General features: G+C 37.4%; 1 protein-coding gene across 1 annotated transcript; it reads right to left on the bottom strand.

The window, feature by feature from the left end:
* Positions 1 to 989: 989 nt before the first annotated feature.
* On the bottom strand, positions 990 to 18992 carry LOC147384036 (uncharacterized). Its single transcript, XM_086426260.1, has 9 exons — positions 18627 to 18992; positions 17793 to 17945; positions 17502 to 17693; positions 16599 to 16670; positions 5137 to 5286; positions 4212 to 4449; positions 3257 to 3337; positions 2114 to 2698; positions 990 to 1180 (listed from the first exon to the last, which is right to left on the bottom strand). Exons 1-9 carry the CDS (start codon positions 18990 to 18992, stop codon positions 990 to 992), a joined length of 2028 nt encoding a protein of 675 aa, XP_086282386.1.
* Positions 18993 to 19976: the final 984 nt, after the last annotated feature.

The following is a 19976-nucleotide window of genomic DNA, read 5'->3' as shown; positions in this document are numbered from 1 at the left end:
CTTCTTAACTGTAAGATGGTTGGGTCTGCCTAACTTCTAACTCGAAACTGAGCCTCCTGTCTGGGATTGTGAGAAGTATGGATGTTCACTTTAATACCTCTAAGGGGCTTTATCTGTGATATTCCAGTGTACTCACGTTTTTACCATTGACGGCTTTCACCCTACTGAACTATTTTGGTCTCATTGGACTCTTTTCACAATTTGCACTTTTTCAGTTTTAACCTTCACATCTTTCTGCTTTTCTTTTCAACATTTTTCATGCTTTATCATTTTTTTCGATATTCTATTTTTTCAAAAAGCAGGTAGCCCTTTTCAAGGTACCCAGTCTAATCCTATGGTTGCTGTCTCCAAAAATATCAACTACAGTTCTGTTTTTCTTCTATTCAGCCAACCAAAGGACATGGATGTCAAAGTTCAGTATTTTCAAGCTTTCCCTCTCATTCTAAACAGCGAAGAAGACAACTCTTAATCCAAAATAACTTTTTCACTACAATCAGAAGTGGCGTGAATTTTGTTTTTCAAAATATCTTGTTTCTGAGGAATAAGAATTTATAAACAAATTGGACATGAGCCTGGTTTAAAAATTCGTATGATGACAGTACATATAAAAATTTTGATGAAGGTATTTTTGAAAAATGTACCGAAAACATGTAAATTTTTTTTTTTTAATAATTGAAATGTGCTATCCACACCCCCAAACCTAAATTTAACATTGTCCTCAATGATTAAAGAGTAGAGGTTTAGAGTACACCTGAAAGTGGATGTCATTAGATTGCAAAAGTTGTAGGTACAACCAAAAGAAGTGTTCCACGCAGGGTGTAAAAGTGAAAAGCACACTACACAGGGTGTACACCTGAAAGAAAGTTAGTGAATGCAGAAAGAATTGAAAAATAAATCCTACATGGTCACGCAGAATATGTACAAAAATCAAGGGTTGCCTCCCGAAGTAGCGCTAAGTTTAATGTCTTCAGCCAGACATGGAATTAGAGCTAATCCTGGTACACAGGATTACTCAGAAATGAGTCATTTTCTGATGGATGAGGGAGAGTCTGAAATGGCTTCAGCCTTTGGCCATTGAGTTGGAAAATATTTCCATTGGCTGGGTTGAGTACCTCGATGTTTCCATGAGGGTGAATATTGTGGATCAAAAATGGTCCAGTCCAACGGGACTTTAATTTCCCTGGAAATAAATGAAGGCGAGAGTTATACAGGAGCACTTTCTGGCCTACGTGGAAAGATTTTCTCTGAATGTGCCTATCATGCCAGATTTTCGTTCGATCTTTGTAAAGTTTTGCGCTATCGTAAGCATCATTCCTTAATTCTTCCAACTCAGTGAGTTGAAGTTTTCTAAGCTCGCCGGCCTTTGCTAGATCAAAATTTAAATGTTTTTATGCCCAATAAGCTCGATGCTCAAGTTCGACTGGCAAATGACAGGCTCTACCAAAGATTAACCGATAAGGGGACATTCCTATTGGAGTTTTGAACGCTGTTCTGTAGGCCCACAAGGCATCAGATAATCGTAAGGACCAATCTTTACGAGTCGGATTGACGGTTTTTTCAAGAATAGTTTTGATCTCACGATTAGAAATTTCGACCTGCCCACTGGTTTTGGGTGATACGGAGTAGCTACCTTATGAGTGATTGAATATTTGCGCATCAAGCTTTCGAAAACTCGGTTACAGAAATGTTTCCCTCCATCACTAATGATAGCACGAGGGGTACCAAATCGGGCAAACACTATGTTTTTGAGAATTGAACAACAACCTTATGATCATTCGTTCGACAAGCTGTGGTTTCACCCCATTTTGACACGTAGTCGACTGCGACTAAAATGTATTGGAATCCGTGTGAAATGGGGAAGGGACCCATGAAGTCAATGCCCCAAACAAACATCGAAGTTTTGATGATCAAAATTGGTTGTTGGGGCAATCTCATTTCTTCGACTGATTTTTCCTAGACGTTGACATCTATCACAAGATTTAGCAAAGAGATGAGCGTCACGAAAGATTGTGGACCAATAAAAACCACACTGTAAGATTTTAGCTGCCTGCTTTCTCTTTCTTTCCTCCAAAATGCCCACCACAAGCGTGATTGTGGCAGAACTCGAGAATACCACTTTGTTCTCTCTCATCAACACACCGATGAATTATCTGGTCTGGGCAGTATTTAAATGAATACGGATCATCCCAGAAGAACCATTTGGCTTGAGCGAGGAAGCGCAGGCGATTTTGTTTACTCCAAGAGGTGGGAGTTTGACCTGTCACCAGGTAGTTGACAATGTTAGCATACCAAGGTGTGTCAGAATTAGAAATTGCCATGATTTGCTCGTCAGGAAAATTTTCAGAAATCGGAAGAGAGTTAGAGAGAGTTTCAACTACTAGCCTAGATAGGTGGTCTGCAACCACATTTTCGCATCCCTTTTTATCTTGAATTTCAATATCAAATTCTTGAAGAAGAAGGATCCATCGTATCAACCTCGCCTTCGCATCCTTCTTAGCAAGAAGGTATTTCAGCGCTGCGTGGTCAGTGAAAATGACTACTTTGGACCCTATAAGATAGGAACAGAATTTATCTAAGGCAAAAACTACTGCTAGTAGTTCCTTTTCCGTGGTGGAATAATTGAGCTGGGCATCATTAAGCGTCTTGCTGGCATACTGGATGACAGGGGGAGTTTTCAATCGTTGCCCCAATACAGCACCTATAGCGTAATCGGATGCATCACACATCACCTCAAATGGGAGATCCCAATTGGGTGGTTGGATAATAGGTGCTGAGGTCAACTCAATTTTCAGCTTCTCAAAAGCGGATAAACAAGCTGTAGAAAACTCGAAAGAAATGTCTTTGGCTAACAAATCACACAGGGTTTTGAAATTTTTCCGAAGTCTTTGATGAACCTTCTGTAAAACGCCGTGCCCTAGGAATGAACGAACTTCTTTCACAGTTCTAGGTGGAGGGAGATTTGCGATGAGATCGACTTTGGCTTTATCTACCTCAATTCCTTTGTGGGAAATAATATGCCCGAGAACTATCCCAGAGGTGACCATGAAATGACACTTCTCCCAATTTAGCACGAGGTGCTTCTCTCGACATCTTTTCAAAACTAGCTTTAAATGATTCAAACAGTCATCAAAACTCGACCCGAATACAGAAAAATCATCCATGAAGACTTCAAGAAAGTCTTCGACCATATCAGAAAATATACTCAACATGCACCTTTGAAAGGTGGCAGGAGCATTACATAGCCCAAAAGGCATACGTCGATAGGCGAAGGTCCCAAATGGACAGGTAAACGTTGTCTTTTCTTGATCTTCTGGGGCTATTGGAATCTGGTTGTATCCTGAATATCCATCTAGAAAACAGTAATAAGCATGACGGGCTAAACGTTCAAGCATCTAATCGATGAATGGAAGAGGGAAGTGATCCTTACGTGTCATCGTGTTTAGTTTTCGGTAGTCTATACAAACTCTCCATCCGGTTTGGACTCGAGTAGGTATGAGTTCATTATCCTGATTGGTCACAACTGTGACACCCGACTTTTTAGGGACAACCTGAACTGGACTAACCCATTTACTATCTGAGATGGGGTATATAATACCCGCATCTAAAAGTTTGATGACTTCTTTTCGGACGACCTCTTGTAACACTGGATTGAGTCGCCTCTGTGGTTCTCTCGATGGTTTGAAATTTTCCTCAAGATGAATTTGATGCATGACCACAGAAGGACTGATGCCTTTGATATCAGCTATGGTCCACTCAATAGCTTCTCGATTTTCGCGCAGAACGTCAAGTAACCGATTTTCTTGTGATTTTTCTAGAGTAGGGGAGATAATGACAGGGAAGGTTTCAGCATTACCCAAAAATGCGTATTTCAGCGTATCAGGCAATTGCTTAACTCAAGCTTTGGAATTCTTCCACTATTGGGGATGACGAGAGAGAGGACAGACTCTGAATTTTTGGCTGCCAATCCATCATAGGGACAGATTCAAGAAGAGAGTTCACCTCCCTGATGGATTTCTCAGTATCAAACTCAAGGCCGAATTGGCCAAAATACTCTTCTAGCGGATCCTTGTTCTCTGCTTCTTTAAATGTGCTACTGACCAGGGTGTCGATCATATTGACTTCTTCAAAATCATCCATGTCAGTAGATTGAAATTTATTTTGGAAGACGTTCATTTTGACCTTCATGTCCCCAAATGATAGGGTCATGATACCATTGCGACACTTGATGACTGCATCGGAAGTGGCTAAAAAGGGTCTTCCTAAGATGACTGGAACATGAGAATTTGGGTTAATGACAGGTTCAGTGTCAAGAACCACGAAGTCGATAGGAAAGTAGAAATCCTTCACCTTGATAATCACATCCTCCACTATTCCCTTGGGAATCTTCACCGATCTATCTGCTAGACTCAGAGTGATATCTGTAGGTTTAAGTTCACCTAAACCTAATTGCTGGTAGACTGAGAAAGGCAAAAGATTCACACTAGCCCCAAGATCTAATAGACATTTCTCAATCATCGTATCTCCAATGTGCACAGAAATTGTAGGACAGCCTGGGTCCTTGAATTTAGGAACAATTGTTTGCTGAATCAGACAGGAAGACTGGGCTGTCATCATAGCCTCTCTTGGCACAGGAGTTTTTCGCTTCACTGTGGTGAGATCTTTGAGAAACTTGGCATATGAGGGAATTTGACAAATTGCGTCAAGGAAGGGAATATTTATTTGAACATTTTTGAATACTTATAGAATTCCTTCCAATTGTTTTCCCTTTTTGTTGTCTAGAAGTCTATGAGGGAATGGAGCTTTGGGAATGATTACTCGACTTTCGAAAGGAGGAGGTGTCTCCTTAGACTGGTCTTCTTTTTCTGTGGAAGGTGCACTAGAGGTTGTTTCTTTGGATAGAACCTCCTCAGGCATTTCAACTTTATTGTCTACCAATTTACCAGATCGTAAGGTGTGGACGGCTTGGACAGAATTAGAGGGACCTGCCTGACTATTGATTTCATACTGTCCTCTTAGAACAGTTCCTGCTGGATTTGGCACAGTTTGACTGGGAAACTGGCCTTTGTTTTTCTCTCCTATGGATGAAGCTAACTGACCCATCTGAACCTCTAAATTTTTGATTGCTTGCGCAGTGACCTGGTTGGTCTGAGACTGGTTCTGGGTAGTTTGGATTTGTTGCTGTATAAGTTGCTGTTGTTGCTTTAATATCTCAGCCATCATTGATTCTAATGCTGAGTTTGGTTGAGCAACCGGAGGAGAGTAATTGGTCATAGGGTCGACAACGATCTTCCGTTGATCAGAATTTTGAGGTGAAGAATAGGATTGTTGCGGAACCAAAGATAGGTTCGTACTAGCATGAGTTTGACGATTGAAACTTTTCTGAAACCCTGGAGGACCTCCTGATTGGATAGGTTCACTTTGTCGATAGGAGAAATTGGGGTGAAACCTATTATCGGGATGGTACGTCTGACTATAGGAGTTAGGAGTGGATTTCCTATATGTGCTATAATTTCCAACAGCATTGGCTTGCTCTGACTGCGAGAGAGTCAAGGTGGGACAATTCTCCGTAGAATGATTGAAATTCTCACACAGCTGACATGATGAAAATGTCTCTGTGGCGACTTGTAGAATTGGAGTGGCTTCGTGGAAGTTGGATTTGACACTGAAAGCGTTGAACTTCTTATTGAGACTTTGTAAGCTACTCACAAGGCTATTCATGACATTCTTGAGTTCAGGGTCAGACTTAACCTCATACATGCCCGGCTTCTTGACTCCTAAATCTCCTCTATCGAAATCTCCTATGTTTGTGCTCCAATTTCGAGCATTCTCAGTCAATTCGACTAAGAATTCATAAGCTTGATTAGGAGTTTGATTCATGAATTTACCCTGATGCATAGACTCGAGAAGAATACGCTGGGCTATTGGGAGACCACGATAAAATAAATTAACTAATTGGGCTTTGTCTATCCCATGGTGCGGACACTTAACAAGAAGGTCATTGAACCTTTCCCAAGTCTGGGAGAATTCTTCATCCGGTCTTCCCTTGAAGTTCCGAATGGCATTTTTGAATTGTTCCGTCTTTGCCATAGGGAAGAATTTGGCCATGAATTTTCTCGACAACTCATCCCACGTAGTGATAGAGTTGGAGGACAATGAGTTTAACCAAGCTGCAGCATGGTCTTCAAGAGAGAGTGGAAATAACCTAAGCTTGACATTCTCATCGTCGAGGTGACCATTTTTGAATGTCTGGCATAAGGTCAAGAATTTATTGAGGTGATTGTACGGTTGTTCGCTTTCGAAACCGTGGAATTTGGGCAACATATTGATGGTGGCTGCCCGAATTTCAAATTGTGCCACGTTAGCGGCAGGTAGAATTATACATGATGGATGGTTGGCAGTAATAGGTGCGAACAACTCATTGAGTGTTCGTTGATCCTCATGGATGTGATGAGGTGGAAGTGGATGTGGATCCATTTCTGGGACTGGTGGAGTGAGAACGGTGTCGCTTTCTCTTCTAACCTTAGGTAGAGGGTGAGACCTTGTGATCTCCGGATCAAATACAATTGGATTTTTCTGCGATCTCCTACCTAACATACACTACCAATTGCACACAATAAGAGGGAGAAATTCACACGTGAGAAGGGTGCCTATTACTAGACAGCTCCTAACTGGTTCAAAGGATTAATCAAAGCCTCCAACCCAAATCTCTGAAATCGGAACAGCCAGTTTAATCTCCAGAGGAGAGGTGGCGCACAATGCTGAGCAAGGGCACTCTTAGATCACCTCTCGTCTTGAATAGACGTAGTCTATCCCCTGAATTCACGTAGAACTACAAGGCAAGATTGCGCTAGGCACTGTTCACGATCAAGAAGTGTAATTGGTGCAACTTTTGATTAGCTTTGCTTAATGAGCTCGATGGAACCTAGAGTCCAGTCTAATTAATTTTAATTAATTAATTGGTTGTGAATTTGAGTTTCCTAGAAGGGCAAGATATCGGTAATGAACTCCGACTCTTATCTTATGGTGCCATCCTCGTAGGGTGCCCTTGTTACTAGGTGCAATCCAATGTGTACAAATTAGTCACTCAAAAGCATTACAGAAACTCACTAGCGAGTGATGCGTGAGTGTTTTGAAATTTACCTCCCGTTCTAGACGGGGGATGATCGAGTTGAGTCGACTCGGGCTACCAACACCAAATTTGGTGTACGAACCCGAGGGGCTGAGATAGTTTCGTCCCACTATCGTCCGTCCCTAATTCTATTACAATCCGAGCCCTCTCGGATACAATTAAAATTTAATACAAATTCAAGTACCTAATACAAATTGTTTTCTAAGAAAAATAAAAAATGCAGAGAAAATTTGAATTTGCTGATCTTCTTGGTGCTAGAATCAATTCAATGGATAAAAATTTCACGTGTCGCCTTTCGTCAATTTTCGTTGACTTCCGTCGAGTCCTTCACCTGAACAGAACAAAATTATTCAAATCAGAATACTAAGAAAAAAAAACCAATATGACCATTACAATGTCCATGATGTTAGAAACTTTTCCAACAAAAATCAGCAGAAAATGTTGCCACGTCACCGCGGCGCACCAAGGGACAACCGCGGCGCGGTAAAATTTTGATGAAAATCGATTTTTCAAATTGGAAATGGTTTCTGATATCCTGAGGATTGTAATGAAATTTTTTTCAAATTTTTTTTCTGTTCGTTTGGCTTCTGTTTCAAGCAAAACACATTCGGTTCTGTTTCGGAAACTGTTTCGGAAACTTTCCGAATTGGAAAATGAATCAACTCGCTGTCCCCGGCAGCGACGCCATTTTGATCGATTGTAGATCTTGCTAAATAAATGCAGAGATTAAGATGTGAATTAAGACTTTGGGCAAGTCGAATTCGTTCCACAGGGACAATGAAGATTCAAAGATTCATTCGGTTAGAAACAAAAACAGAATTAGAAAACAGATTTTTCTTAAAAACAAAATTGATTTGTTGCACAAATGAAATGGAAATTAACTTGCAATTTGAAATAAAAATAGAAAGTAGAGATTGAAGATATAAAAAAGGAGGTTTAGAGAAATCAAATCAGCTTTTGCAAACTATCCATAATGCAGATCAATTCCAAGAATAACTCAATCCATGTAGCAAGTCATTGCTCATGGATCGGAAGGTGGAGAGCGGTTAATTATCAAAGGTAACCAAGAGACATTCATGAAAATTCAGATTTAATTGAGATTACCTAGCTTATATTCAGATTCTTCACAGAGCATAGCCGTTCTTGAACTTATCTAAGTAATGACTATCAAAGTTTGAATCAGAAATATAAGTAGATCATCTAATCAAAGTAGAATTTCTAGAATAGTAAACATGTAAGCAAAATAAGGAATTAAAACTACATTAGAGGGATAAACTTGCTTCGGCATCCTTGATCTCTCTAATGAGGATCTAGCCACTCATTGCAAGGGTTATATTGCAACAATACTACAAGCAAGAAGATAGATGGAAAGAAAATGTAAAATAGAAATGCAACTTGATTCCTTTCTTGATAATCTCTCAAAAGAGTTACAATAGAGCCAATGGCTTACTCTTGATGTTCTCACTACACTCAAAAGCTCACCCAAAGGAAAAATTACAGGGAAGAAAGAAAGAAAAATCAAAAATTATGGAAGAAGAGAAGAGGAAAAGAGCCCCTTCCTTTGAAATCAACCTCCCAATTTATAATGTTCGTATTCGGGTAATCGGAGTGATTTGGCGGATAATTCGATTCGAATGACCCAATCAGTTACAACCACCGAAGCTTCTATGAAAATCTCGAGGGCCAATTCCTCGAAATGACCGCGGCGCGATCATGGCTAGCCGCGGCGCGGTGACGTGGCGTCCAAAATCCTCGAGATTTTGCCGGATACTTCCTTTTTGCTCGCATGTTGTAACAGTAATTATTATTTCTTTTGTTGATTTCCGAATGAGCCCTTTTCACCTGAAATTAGTAACAAACTATTGTTAACCACATTAATTTGGGATTAAAATAAAATTTATTATTATTTTAAGGGAACTAGTATTTATACAATAGTAATCTCGGAGAAATTACGGTCCTAAAGTGAAATTATTGGGACCTTATCATCTATTCTAGACGAGAGGTATTTAAGTGGGCCCTTTCTCAGCATTGTGCGCCACCTCTCAACTGAGGATCAAATTGTTTATTTTTGACTTCAGAGAAGTGAGTTGAAGTTTTAGATTATCACCTATACGGTATATCAAACCAAGTCACCACGTATCGAGAGGTATATACGTGTGCTTGGGCAAGGTGGCCAGATAAATTGCATTGCATGTAGTAAACCTAGAGGCTAGAAGCTTTCCTATAGGTCACGACCTGAACTGACTATGGGTGTTCCCGGATTGCTCAATTTAATCCAACCAACAGGTAAGTAGGTGAACTGGTTTAAACTGATCAAACAAAACCCGCAATATCGGTCCAACCCAATCAGTGAAATGTACCGATTAAGTTGAATCACTTAAATCAGTTGGCTCAATTGACAAATGGATCAAATTGATCAATACCAAATCAGTTGGATTAATTGGTTTCACTTTTAAAGATCCAGACCACTTTGTATAGAAAGATTCGATCTTAGGATCAAATTAATTTGTCTAATCAAAGGTTCAATCCCAATCAGGGGTAAACCCGCGTTTAACCTTTCTCACTTTCTTGGTCACTATAGACTTATAGTGCATTTGGATTCGATATTTTCCATCGGACTTGGGCTATTCTATATCGAAATTTTAATCATGTGGTTAAGAGTCCAACCTTTAAAGTCAATGGTTAACTTTGGTTTACTTCCAATCAAGTGATAATTGGTCCTAAACGTTCTAAACCTCCATCTGTACCATTTTGGGTCTGTGGTAAAAGCCGTCTTTTTAGAGAACTATTGCCAAGTAGTCAGTCTTTGTCACGAGAAGAAACAAATACCATGGATGAAGCTGCGCTCCGTCAGATTTTAAAATCTTTTCAAACACAGATTATTGCTTCTGTCCAAATACAAATCGAATCCCTGAAAATTGAAAAGGGAAAAGATAAAGCTATAGAACCTCAAGATGTGTTTGACCTCGTTGAAAACTAAGAAGATGATCAGTTACACGTCGACCCTGTCCTAGCTTATCGAATAACTCAGGTTGAAACTATTTTGAAGAATATTAAAGACCCCGATGGTCTTACTCTTGGATTCAGAGTAATGACCTTGTTTCTCACAGTCCGTCTACCAAAGAAGTTCACAATGCTAGATATGGAGAAGTTTGACGCTATTGGATGCCCTAGGACTCACTTAAAAGTATATGTCGGCATAATGTAATCTCAAGGTCTGAATGAAGAACAGATGGCTCAACTTTTTCAAAGAACCCTTACAGGTCCTGTCCTACGTTGGTTAATGTCATTGGACTCATCTCGGGTAAGAACATGGAATAAATTGATGAAAGAATTTATTGGTCGATATTCATTCAACACGGATATTGAACTCATAAGAAGAGACCTATAAACTACTAAATAGAAACCCGGGGAAACTTTCACTGAGTTCATTGCTCAATGGAGATCTAAAGTCGCTCAATTATGGCACCGACCTCAAGAGAAAGAACAATTCAAGATTATCATCAAGAATTTCACTCCAAATTATGTTAAGTACTTGATGCCTCAATACTTTCCCACTTTTTAATCCCTCCTTGAGGCTGTAAATCAAGTTGAGGATGCCTACTCTTTGGGACTTTTTGATAACTCGTCTGATTCAAAATCCAAACATTTCAAACCTAATGTCAATTCCTTACAAGTGGCCAACACCTCCTTCGCACTATCTCCTCAAGTTACTCAACTTTTACAAGCTAAACCTAGGAGACAGTTTACCAATCTTGGAATGTCCCTTAGTCTTGCTTATCAAAAATTAATGAAAAAAGGATTATTAACACCTTTACAACTTAAGCCTTTACCTAATCCTCTTCTCCCAAACATAGATAATGGACAATTCTGTGAATTCCATCAGATACCTGGTCATGTTCTTGACAGGTGTATTACTCTCTGTCATGCTATCCAAGACTTGATTGAATAAGGAAATGTTACCATACCTACTCCTACCGCATCCAATGTTAAGACTAACCCTTTGCCTTCCTTTCAAAATCAACCCCCTCCTACTCTAAACCTAATATCCATATCCAAAATTGAATCAATTGACCCAGTTTCCTTCATTCATCCAATTGATCTTAACAGTGCATTCGTTCCATGCCAGAATGAGCTTAACTACCCTAAGGCAGTGACAGAATTGAAGAATAGAGAAATTATTGAAACAACGGGTTGTCCCGCATATGACAGGCTTGAATTAGAATATGAAGAGATAGTAAAAGCAGGCAAGTTCAAGTCATCCATCGAAGATAACCGAAGTGACATACACTCTAGAATTGTGTCCCTCCATTCAGAATGATGTTGTCTTGTAAGTCTTCTTAGTTTTTTTTAGCTTCAGTTGCGTAAGTCTTTGAATTCAGTTAGTCATCTTTATTTTTGGCTTTTAGTAAGGTTTGTCAGTCTATGTTCTTTTCAATTCCAATAAATAAAGAAGTTTTTGATTATCCTGTGTGCAATAATGATATGAACATAAAATCTAACATAAGAAATGACTTAAAGCTCCCTAATCAAATTTGATAAATATTGGAATTAAAGAGTACACTCAAGAAGTACAAATTAGTACTACATTATTCTTAGGGGAACATGAGATAATTATAAACTTACTTGAGAAATTCAATAACATTCCTACTTGGTCTCGTGATGATATATTGATAGATTGTATTAAAATAGATCAAGTTCTAAAATTGAGGATGAACTTCAAAATCAAATATTATCAGTCAAGAATGATGTAGTTGAAACCATCGACAAAGGTGTTAAGATCCACAAGAAGGGATTCATCATGTTTTTTACTCGAGTGAAGAGAGTTCTCATTCACAAAAGAATATGAGATTTCTTTCAAAATTTAGAAAAGATTGAATGAGTCAATGTCAAATACAAAGAACTCAATCACACTCAATTTCGTAGAAGAAGATTGAAGATTACTCTTTCTCAGAAGAAGACTGAAGATTACTCATTCTCAAAAGAAGACTTTACTCGATAGAGCAATCTAGATACCGAGTTCCTAGAACCTTGACTAAATTAATTAGTATTTCACCAAAGGAAGCCTTCTTTGGTCGAACTATTTTCCTATTTTACCTAGAAAAAGATAACATTTCTAACCCTTTGCAACCTTCAAAAAATAATAGCCTATTTTTTGCTAAATCACATCGACCAACCTTGGGAGGGAATCTTAGTATGAACTACGTTTTGACCTGATCCAAAAAAAAAGAAATATTTGGGGTACGTAGGAAACCTGAGAAGTTACTTCAGGCCCGGTCACGCAAAGAATAAGTGTATTCTCTTAAAAAAAGTGTCATCTAAAAGAAAAATCCCCTATTGAAAGGTTCAGAATGCCAAATTAAGGGCATTCGAAAAAAAATAAAAAAAATTGATAAAAAAAAAGAATGCCAAACTAGGGACATTTAGAAAAAATCAAAATAATTGACAGAAAAGAGAGAATATCAAACTAGGGGTATTTTGGGAACTTGAACCTTATATCTTTTCTTTCTAAACCATATCCTAAGCCCACCTATTAAGTCCTCCTGAATGTTAATTGATTCGGTTAAGGTGCTGGGAACTAAGAAGTTGTCGAGTTGGTTATTCAAGATCATCAAGAAAAAAAGAGAAGCCCGCTAAGTTGAAAATCTGAAAAGATGACTTAGACAAAATTTAGGGCATAACCATAAAAAAAGAAAGCCTGCTACGTTAAAAATCTGAAAAGGCGACCTAGGAAAAAATCAAGGCATCATTAGAAAAAGAAAAATAAAGTCAGCTAGATTGAAAATCTGAAAAGGCGATCTAGGCAAAAATTATGGCATCATCAAATGGGAGGAAATGTCCCATCAAAAAGAAAAATTTAGAAGGAAGCTTGTGCAGAAACTTAAAAATGCAGAACAATTCAAGTCACAATATTCTTTTTTCAGCCAAGAGCTCACATCCGACGAAGACAATGTTGAAGTCGAGACGAAAATAATGTTGAAGTTGAAAAAATCAGAAGTCATTTTGAACATTGTAGGATCTTCAAAAGTATGTTTACTTGTTTAAGTGTTCGCTAATGGAAGATGTAGAACCATCAACCACTTTGAAGAGAAAGATCTTCTATTTTAATATTTATCAAGATTTTTTAAAGTCCAGCTCAAGTATTTTTCAAAAGAAATTCGAAAGGAAATGATCAATCTCGTATTGCACATATAATAACCTTAAGAGTCTTAAATTTAAAGGAATATCAGTTCTTCTATCTGTCATACATCAAAGTCCATATTTTTCAAACATAATCCATTCCATCAGTTTCGTAGTCAAGTTCTAGTTAAAGCCAACCTTGAAACTAGGGGTATTTTTGAAAGTCATTTAATTCTAAAGTTTTGTTCTTAATCACATGATAAAAAGAAAAATCTTACTTAGAAGTCCAATGAAGTCCAATGATAATTATGAGTCCAGATGCATGATAAGCCAATAAAGGCCCAATCTTTCAAACTTTGAGCTCGATTTTGAATCATAGAATGAATTAATAAGGTTATTTAAGTTCTTATAAATCTAAGTCCGAGAAACGTGGCTTAGTAAATTCGAGTCTAAGAAACGAGATTCCAATTTTTTGAATCATAAAATGAGTAGGTTTTTTGAAGTGCCTACAAACCTAAGTTCTAGTCCGAGTCCGAGAAAAGAGACTCCAACTTGTTGAATCATAGAATGAGTAGACTTTTTGAAGTGCCTACAAACCTAAGTTCGAGTCCGAGAAATGAGACTCCAACTTGTTGAATCAAAGAATGAGTAAGCTTTTTGAAGTGCCTAGAAACCTAAGTTCGAGTATGAGAAACGAAACTCCAACTTGTTGAATCATAGAATGAGTGGACTTTTTGAAGTGCCTATAAACCTAAGTTCGAGTCCGAGAAATGAGACTCCAACTTGTTGAATCATAGAATGAGTAGATTTTTTGAAGTGCCTATAAACCTAAGTTCGAGTCCGAGAAACGAGACTCCAACTTTTTGAATTATAGAATGAGTAGGTTTTTTGAAGTGCCTACAAACCTAGGTTTGAGTCCGAGAAGCGAGACTCCAACTTTTTAAATCGTAAAATGAATATGTTTTTTGAAGTGCCTATAAACCTTAGTTCGAGTTCGAGAAACGAGACTCCAATTTTAATAGGATTGTTTAAGTTCCTGTAAACCTTAGCCAGAGTCTGAGAAATGAAACTCCAGCTTTGTTTGAATCATATTGAATTAACAGGATTGTTTAAGTTCTTTAGCCCGAGAAGCGTGGCTACAATATGTTCGAGTCTGATAAACGAGACTCATACTTTTTCGAACTCTAAAAAAAGAATTTCAAATAGGATTTAATGAAGTTCCTATATTATTATGACTCCAATTACCTCATTGTTCAACCTTGCCATGATTGTTTTCGTTGCATAAGTACATTTCAATTTTGAATCATTATTGTCAATGAGAGAAGATCTCTAGGACCTGACATATTTTTACTCAGTTTCACACAGTACACACACTCACACTTGCACTTTTTAATCAATGAGAATTCTTTAAAAATTCAAGGATCTGACACTGTCAATGAGAGTTCTCGCTCAATGACCTGACAACCTTTTAGTTCGGGGAGAGTTTTACGCTCAATGATTCGAATACTCTGATGAATTGCTAAATCAGGCTGCAAAATGAGCTGTCACTAGGTTTGGCATTTGGATATCGCACTATCTACCAAAATAGATTTGCTATTTAGTTTGCTTTAACCCTCTGCCAAAGAGGGACATCTGTAAACACCCCATTTTTGTACTCGCCTGATTAATCAACTCGTTAATCTGATTGCAACGGTTCCCAATGATGGATGTTTATTTCAATGCTTTATTTTGTTACCAGATATGTTTCAGAAATCTGGATGAGGTATCTCAAATTACCAAAACTATAGAAACCACGCTACGCTAGGAAATATAACCCCAAAAGCTTAGAAATCATCATTTTTCAAATAAAAAGAAGTTTCATGATAAAAATCATTAAAAAATGACCAAATTACCAAAATACTCCTAACCTTAAAATATCCCTAGAGCCTACATTACATTTAGGAAAACCCTTTCGAACACATAAAACAACAAATCGAAATCAAATAAATCATTTCGTCAAATTTTACCAAATTTGACAATATTACGAAAATACCCCTCATAAAGTTCATGATCATTCCACACAAATTTTTTTTATAAATGATAAAAATCAACCTTTCCATTAAATTTCTTATGAAAAACCGATTCTAAAACATCCTAGAACATAAAAAAAACGACTTATAACGCGAAAAGTCATCTTCGAGGGCAAAACGATAATTTCACAATTTTTATAATTAAAAATTTTGAAATTAATAAATAAAATGTTAAATAATTAAATTAAAATATTAATAAAATTAATTTAAAAATTTAAACTAAAAAAATCCATCAATCAGGTTCTCAGGCAAAATTATTGAGGGTTGCTAAGATATTTCTTTAAGGACCCCTCCATTTGGGGGTCCAAAGAATTAAAGATATAATAGAGGGGGGTTCTCCAAAAAGATTAAAGTCAATCAAGCAAGACTAAAGTCTAGGTATTAAAGTCAATCAAGTAAGATTAAAGTCAAAATTAAAATCAATTAAGTAAGACTAAAGTCAAGATATTAAAAGTCAACCAAGTAAGACTAAAGTCGAAATCTTAAAGTCAATCAAATAAGACCAAAAGTCAAAATCCTAATAGAGTTCTAATTAAATAATAACTCTACCTAAAACGATTCTAATTAAAATACAACTCTACCTAAAATAATTACAACTAAAATATAACTCTAATTAAAAGAATTCTAATTAAACACTAATTCTATCTAAGCCAACCAAAAGAAAAAAATCTATAAGGAGGAGCCTCCACACCCTATTTTCGTATCAAATCAAAAATCCTAAGAGAAGTAGGTCAAAAAACTTCCCTAGCCTCCCACAAACCCTAATTTTGAAGCCCAACTCCTTACCTAACACCCATACTTTAATTTTAGTTTGAAAAACACCTTAGAAACCCTTCAAAAACACCCCAAAATCCACAATAAAAAATTTAAAGAATCCTGATCTAAGAGAGAGATACCTTGCCTCGAAGATCAGAAATCAAATCTAGAGACAGAACGAAGTAAGGAGTATGGTATAAGCAGCAATTTTATCAAATATGAGGAAATAGAACCGTTGTGTTCGAAGGTAAAATCTCTTTTATTTTTCTATCTAGGTTTTTGTTAGCAATGTAGTCTTATTTGGGATAAGTAGAGACCGGCATTGATCGGGCGGGGTTGGTGCCTAACACCTTCCAACCCCGTAATGTGATCCCCAGATTTAGTTTTTCTTTAGTAGATTAGTTTCTTTATCTATTTAGAGTCAGTATTCGATTCCTAGACCATAATAACTAGGTGGCGACTCCCAAACCTCAAAAGTCAAAAGCGGATCCACGCACCCCGCGGATTGATGGCGCTTTCAATACCTGAATTGATGTAATTGAATCGGCAAATTCTGGTGAAATGGTACCCATGGATTTGAGCTTTCTATGGACATCCTTGAACATTAAGAAAGAAATGTAAGAGTAATACTGAAGATGAGGGAGAGAGATAGAGGGTATTGTGTCGTAAAGGCCCTAATAGAGGTTTGGTTGTGAAATTGTGTACATTAGAAAGAAAAGGGTAAGTTCACCCCTTTTCTACTTAGGTACGAGTTTGGACCGCGGCCTAGTAAAATTAGATGCCACAGCCCCCAATTATTTTCTTCTTCTCAATTGTCTGTGTACAACTCAATGCCTTTGCTCGATAGATGTTGATGCCACGGCTCATGTTTTTATATTTCTGATTAGTTTGTCACGGACTAGTGCCGCAACTTGAGAAGGGTTGAGGCCATAGACTCTTCGAACTGTGAAATCAAGACCTACTGTCTACTTTAGATGCTACGACTGTAAATGAGTAAGGGCCACGACTTCTTCAATCTGTATTTTCAAAGCCTTGTGTCATGTTACCAATGCCTTTGATTTGCTTAGAAACTCCCAACATGTTTCAACAAAACAAAATTAAATAGAATTAAAGAAAATTCTAAAAATTATAATAAAAGCCAACTAATAACCTATTTTTTTTAATGGAAATTGAAAAATAATGAAAATCACAATAAATGAAGAGATAGAGTTTATAATACTTGGGTTGCCTCCCAAGAAGTGCTTGTTTTAAAGTCTTCAGCCTCACTTTGTCTAAGGTCATTTCGGGTTTGCTAGAGTGATGGTAGATTTTTGATGGTCAATTCCACCATTCTAGTGATGCTTGAAATGCTGCCCATTCACCTTGAAGATGTTCTTCGTGATTTCATCTTAAATTTTAACAGCTCCGTGTGGATGTGCTTTAATCACAGTAAATGGCTTCAACCATCTTGATTTGAGCTTATCCAGAAAAAATTTCAAACGGGATTTGAATAAGAGGACACATTGTCCTGGTTCAAAATGTCTTTCCAATATCTTCTTGTCATGCCATCTTTTGGTTTGTTCTTTGTAAAGCTTGACATTCTCGTAGGCTTGGAAACAGAACTCATCCATTTCATTGAGCTGCAAAAGACATTTTTCACCAGTGGATTTTAATTCAAAATTCAAGTTCTTTATTGTCCAAAAATTCTTGTGTTCCAGTTCGACTGAGAGATGACATGCCTTGCCAAAAGCCAATTGGTAAGGTGACATTCCAATTGGTGTTTTGTAGGCGGTCTGATAAGCCCATAATGCGTTGTATAATCGCTTGGACCAATCCTTGTAAGATGGGCTCATAGTCTTCTCTAGATCTTTAGGTACTATAGTAATCTGATTCTATCGTGAATACCCATCAAATAAACAATAATAAAAGTGTCGTGCTAGTCTATCAAGCATCTGATCAATGAACGACAAGGAAAAATGGTCTTTCCGAGTAACTTTATTTAACTTTCGATAATCCATACAAACACGCCACCCAATCACTGTCTTTATTGGGATAAACTCATTATTATCGTTCGTCACAATAGTCATTCCTCTCTTCTTCGGTACAGATTGCACCGGGTTAACCCATGAGCTATCAACAATTTGATTAATTATGCCTGCATCAAGCCACTTTAGAATCTTCTTTTTTACTACTTCCTTCATAATTGGGTTAAACCGACTTTGGTACTTAATAGAGGATTTATGATCATCCTCCATAAGGATTTTACGCATACAAATAGACGGACTAATCTCCTTAATATCCGTTATGGACCATCCCAACGCTTTCTTGTACTCTTACAACACCTTTAATAACTTGTCTTCCTGTTCAGTCTTAAGAGAGGTAGAAATAATAACCGACAAAACAGGCTATTCACCAAGGAAAACATACCTCAAATGACTAGGAAAATGCTCGAGCTCTAATGATGGTGGTTCTTGAATTGAAGGTTTCAAATGAGAGCCTAATGATGACACTTCTAACAACTCAAACTTTGGTTTAGAACGACTAAATTTTGGCGTAGCCTCCAATTAGTTCACCAACTCGAAACATTCCAAATCTTTCTCATTGTATGCATTAAGGATTGCTAATTCAAGCTGGTCAGATGGGAGTATTTCTTCACGGTCATATCGAACACATGTGTCCACTACATCAATTCTATAGTAGTCTTCAAGCTCTTCAGTGGGGAACTTCATAGTTTTGAACACATTAAACTTCACCTCTTGATCTTGAACTCTCATAGTAAGATTTTCCTTTTGCACATCAATAAGAGTTTTGCTTGTGGCTAAGAATGGTCTGCTAAGAATGAGTAGAACATCCCTATCCTCCTCCATATCAAGAACAATAAAATCCATAGGAAATATGAATTTGTCAACCTTAACAAGCACATCTTCAACTATCCCCATTGGATACTTCAATGATCTATCTGTTAACTAGATTATCACAGTAGTAGGCTTGGCTTCTCCCAATCCCAATTTTTGAAATATAGATAGTGGCATTAGATTAATACTGGCCCCTAAATCACATAAAGATCTACTAAAAAATTGATTACCTATAGTGCATGATATAGTGAAGCTCCCTAGATCCTTAAGCTTTGCTGGAAGTTTCCTTTGAATGATAGCACTACATTCTTCAATCAAACCCACTACTTCAAATTCACTCAATAACCTCTTTTTGGTCAAGATATCTTTCATAAACTTGGCATTTGCTCTAAAGCTTTAGCGAATGGGATATTAATATGCAACTTTTTAAAGACATTCAGAAACTTGGCAAACTGCTTGTCATGTTTTTGCTTCCTGAAATATTGAGTAAATGTGGGGGTAGGTTATAAGGAGTAATCTTTTCCAAGCCCGACTTTTTGTTCTCTTGTATTGTAGTTTCTTTTTCTTGTTCACTCTGCTCATCAGAAACTATCTCTTCTACCACTAAAACATTCGGTTCCTTTGGTTCCTTGACAATATCATTCAGGTTTGTTCCATTCCTCAATGTGATAGCCTTGCAGTACTCCTTCCTGTCTCTCTTTGGATTAATCTCTATATTACTAGGCAAGGTTCCTTGAGGACGGTTGTTAATTATTGAAACAAGCTAACCCAACAAAATATTTATATTCCGAATATAAGCTGCTTGACTTTGGAGTTGAGTTTTAGTCTCTGTCATGAATTGATTAGTGTTGGTTCCCATTTGATGCATTAGATCTTCCAAAGAAGGCTTCTTTTCTCTAGGAGGAGCTTGAGGATGATAACTCGGTGAGAACATGGGTTTGTAGATAAAGAGAATATAGTTTGATTGTTGTTACTTCAAGAGAAGTTCAGATGATTTTTCTAGCGTGGATTGTAATAGTTGGAGTATGAATTATTCTGCTTGTTACCAATAAAATCGAGAAACTTTGG

The sequence above is a fragment of the Akebia trifoliata genome, chromosome 15, assembly GCF_017979445.1.
Source record: "Akebia trifoliata isolate Shusen 1 chromosome 15, ASM1797944v1, whole genome shotgun sequence".
NCBI lineage: Eukaryota > Viridiplantae > Streptophyta > Magnoliopsida > Ranunculales > Lardizabalaceae > Akebia > Akebia trifoliata.
The sequence above is the reverse complement of the archived record's forward strand: the minus strand, read 5'-3'. Positions and strand labels throughout refer to the sequence as shown.